We start from the raw sequence: 4081 nt of genomic DNA on the forward strand, positions 1-4081 counted from the left end.
CTACCCCGGGACGGAGCCCCCCTCAACCCTCCACGCCGTAGCTTTTAGCGATGTGCCTGCAAAGGGACGCCCCCAAGCCCCCCCGAGCCTCCCCCTGGCCCTGCCAGCACTGTACAGTGACCGTGACACGTGGCTCCGTTTTTATTGTAACAAAACCGCCGGAATTAATAAAAGACCACTTTGGTTACTCCGGGGCCAGTGGCCACCTTCCCCACGGGGACGTGGCTGGTGCCCGGCTTGCCTTTCCCCCGTCTGTGTGCCCGTCGTGGCTGTGGGGTGGTTGGGGGGGGGGGGTTGTGGGGTGGGAGAGGGGTCTGTAGGTTGTGAGAAGGGTCTGTGGGGTGGGAGAGGGGTCCATGGAATGGGAGAGGGGTCTATAGGGTGGGAGAGGGGTTTGTGGGGTGAGACAGGGGTCTGTGGAGTGGGAGAATGGTCTGTGGGGTGGGAGAGGGGTCTGTGGGGAAAGAGAGGGGTCCATGGAGTGGGAGAGGGGTTTGTGGAGCGTAAGAAGGGTCTGTGGTGAAGAAAAGGGGTCCATGGGGTGGGAGAAGGGTCCTTGGAGCAGGAGAGGGGTTTGTGGGGTGGGAGAAGGGTCTGTGGAGAATGAGAGGGGTCTGCAAGGTGTGAGAGGGGTCTGTAGGGAAGGAGTCCACGGAAAGGGAGAGGGGCCTTTAGGGTGGGAGAAGGGTTTGATGGGTATGAGAGGGGTCTGTGGGGTGGGAGAGGGGTTTGTAGGTTACTAGAGGTGTCTGTAGGGTGTGAGGTGCCCACAGTGTGGAAGAGCAGCCCGCGGGTCACGATTAGGGTCTGCGGGCTGCGAGCCGGGCTCTGTCTGAGGCACGAGCAGATCCCCCTGAACTTGTGGGACCAGCACAGCGCTGCCCCCGAGCCTCCTTTAACACATCTCCCCTCACGGGCCGGCCATGGCGACCCCCTAAAACCTCCCCTCAGCCCTTCCCGGCCCTCCCCGGCTGCTCCTCCAGAGCCGCGGCTCCTCGGGAGGCCGCCGGGGGGCAGCACGGCCCCGCCGGGCCCCGCTCCTCCGGCAGCGGAAGGGGAGGTGGCGGCGGCCGGGCCCTGCCGAGAAGGGCCCCGGTCCCGGTTGCCCGACCCCGGGGGACACCGTTTGGGGGGGTCCCGGTGGTCGTTGGGTCGCGATCGGGTCCGGTTGGGGCTCGGTGCGGTTCTAAACGGGAGCCCCCCGGGAGGTGGTGTCCAAAGAGGGGGGTGGTGGTGGTGGGGGGGTGGGTAGCGCCGTGGTGGTTTTGGGTTTATTTTGGGGGGGGTTCGGTGGGGAGCTTCGTGTCCGTGGTGCCAGGCGCCGTGCCCCGTGCCCCGTGTCGCCATGTGGTCCGTGCTGTGGACGGCCCTGCGCACCCACGCGCCCTCCGTCACCTTCCCGGTGGCTTTCGTGGTGGGGGCCGTGGGTTACCACCTCGAGCGGCTCCTCCGCGGCCGCCCCCCGCCGCCCCCCGAGGAAGAGGAGAAGAGCATCGCCGAGCGGCGCGAGGACCGCAAGCTGCAGGAGATCGCCGGCCAGGACCTCACCAAGGTGGTGAGCCTCAAGGACAAGCTGGAGTTTGCTCCCCGGGCGGTGCTCAACAGGAACCGACCCGAGAAGAGTTAACGGAGGTGTTCGTCCCCACCGTGGGGGGCTCGCTGAGGACCCCCGGCTGGATGGGGGACGCGTCCCTCAAGTGTGGTGCTTGGGGGGTTTCTCTGTCACCCACATGGCTTTCACCAGCCCCTCTGCATCTGCACAGCCCCCACCGCTGCATTTCACCCTCTCTGGGCTCCTCGGTGGGCTTGGGGTCTGCCAGACCCCCATCCCACATCGCCTGCGGGGATGGGGGGGATGCTTTGGAGGTGTGGAGCCCGGCAGCCCTCAGCCTGGCCTGGTCCCTGATGCACGAAACCCTCCTGGCCTGGTTCCACCCACGTCGCTTTCGGTTCGGTTTCTTCGTGGGCATGAAAATAGAAGGGAATTGCTCTCAGAAGGAGACTTGGACCTGAGTGACGTGGGGTCGGGGGCGGACTATGGGGGGCGAGGAGGGCCTGCCGTCCTGCCTCCAGCTCTCCGTGCTCTTTGTGAACCCAGACTGGCTTGCTAGAGACCGCGGCACCGAGCTGTCACCACGAGCCTGAGCATTGAAGGAGATCTGGGAGCTCTTCGCAGGACTTTGCAGCAGGAAAGGGGGCCAGGGGAGGTGGGCGTCCTGGCGCTGCACCCGACGTGAAGCTCAGATGTGTAGAGGACGAGGAGCTCCCTTGCCCTGTACTTAGCCAGATTAAACTTCTGTGAGTTCTGGGCCTCTGTGTCTTCTTCTGCATCGCCACCAGGCCAAAACCCTGCCTCAGATCCCGGTGTTTTCAGAAAACCCCCTTCTATAAAGAGATGTCCTGGCTGTAGCTGGGCTGTGCCTGGCACAGCCAGGGAGGGGTGGTGGGCAGGAAGGAGGGGAGGGCACCAAAACACCAGCCCACGCTGCTGCTGTGCCTCCCTCCTGGCTCCCCCGGTCACGTCTCTGCTTCCCCTCAGCCTCCTTATCTCGACCAGAAGGGTGGTGGCAGCGCTGGGTGGGGGCCCGAGGGACAAGGGGGAGGAACGTGCTGTGCTGAGGAGCGAGCACTGGGGACCTGCAGCCAGCACGGGGCTGGCGGTGTCCCCTCGAGCCTCGGGAGCCTTCCCAGCACGGTGCCACCAAGCCCCCGTGCTGCCCCTCCGTGCTGCAGCGTGCCGGGCCCTCGATGAGGTTATCGCTCCCTCCCGGCTTTGTTTTTTCCCTGGTCCCGCAGCGAGGCCTCGCTCGCTGCCCCAGCCTGGCCTTCCCCTCCCGAGGCCGATAAATCTGTTGTGTCTCGCACAAAGCCCTGATGTCAGCAGCCAGTTCAGCGTTTTGCCGTGCTCCGGCCTGCCCCGCTGACAGCTTTACTGCCTGCGCTCCCCGGCTGTTTACCTCCGGACCCGCTCTCCTCGGGGCTGGCTCGCTGCCCCCTGGCCGAGCTCGCCGCCAGGAACTCGTGGCCGGAGCTGTTTGCGAGGGAGCTGAGGCAGAGCCAGGAGGAGCTGGGTGTCTGCTGCCTGGTTGACAAGTGCTCGGTGCTACCCGGACCAGAAGGTGCAGGAGGATTTGGGGCTGCTCCAAACCTGCCCCGTGCCCTGCTGCCACCCCGTTCTGGGGTTCAAATGCATCGCTGTCCCTTCACTCAGCAGCCCCTGGCCTCTGCATTTCCCAGCCCTGCTGGGGTGATGCTGGGCCCTGCTGCGCTCAGGGGTGGGAACGGTCCCCTCGCCCCCCTCCCAGCTGGGACCAGCTCGGAAACTTCTTCCGAAATCCCTTTGTTCACCCCGCGACAGCGCGGCTCCCTCGACTGTTTATAGCCGATTGATCTGCCCGTTCTCAGGCTCGGCTCCGCAGGGCACAATCGAGCTTTGTTGGGGCCTCGCTGGCCCATTTCCTTTCCCGAGCCCACTCAGCTCGCTGAAACAATGCTGGGAGATGACGGGGCCCCCCCCAACAGCAGCTCTGCAGGTACCGAGGACCCCGGCTGGGCAGCCCCAATCTCTGCTGCTCCCTGCGCCCACCGTGCTGCCTTGCCAGTGCTTCCACATTTCCAGCTGGTTTCTGCAGTGGGGATGAGCCACAGCCTCCCTGTAGGTGCTGGGGCTTCCCCAAGAGCAGCCACGGTTTGGGAAGGTGCCCCAGCTCTCCTAAATTCTCGGTACCGCACACCCACCCTTCCTCCCATTGAATCCCAACAATGTGCTGCCCGGGAAGCGCTCGCTGGACAAGAATAGGAGCCGGCGAGCACCGAGGGACGGGGCAGGCAGACACAGGGGCTCTCTAGGAGCGAGAGGAAGCGTTGTTGAATAAACCATTACGGCAAAAGTTGGCCACGGGAGCTCGTGCACAGCCGCTCACGTGCAAGGCGCTGCTGTGGACCAGGGGCTGGAGCTTTGCGGGAGGATGCTGCGCTGTCAGCAGCCCAGGAGTCTGAATTCAGGGAGTTGTGTGGCAGCAGCCTGGCTGCCAAAATACCACCGCCGAAATAGCCAGCAGCTGCCAGGATACCACGTACC

General features: G+C 64.9%; 1 protein-coding gene across 1 annotated transcript; it reads left to right on the top strand.

Moving 5' to 3' along the window:
* The first annotated feature begins 1058 nt into the window (after positions 1 to 1058).
* SMIM12 (small integral membrane protein 12) lies at positions 1059 to 2310 on the top strand. Its single transcript, XM_032202285.1, has one exon. It carries the CDS (start codon positions 1346 to 1348, stop codon positions 1625 to 1627), a length of 282 nt encoding a protein of 93 aa, XP_032058176.1. The 5' UTR covers positions 1059 to 1345; the 3' UTR covers positions 1628 to 2310.
* Positions 2311 to 4081: the final 1771 nt, after the last annotated feature.

The sequence above is a fragment of the Aythya fuligula genome, chromosome 23 (genome assembly GCF_009819795.1).
Source record: "Aythya fuligula isolate bAytFul2 chromosome 23, bAytFul2.pri, whole genome shotgun sequence".
In the NCBI taxonomy this organism is placed as follows: Eukaryota; Metazoa; Chordata; class Aves; order Anseriformes; family Anatidae; genus Aythya; species Aythya fuligula.

Bases quoted from the DNA above. Each gene is read 5' to 3' on its own strand.
- SMIM12 (XM_032202285.1), top strand. From the start codon at position 1,346: ATGTGGTCCGTGCTGTGGACGGCCCTGCGCACCCACGCGCCCTCCGTC.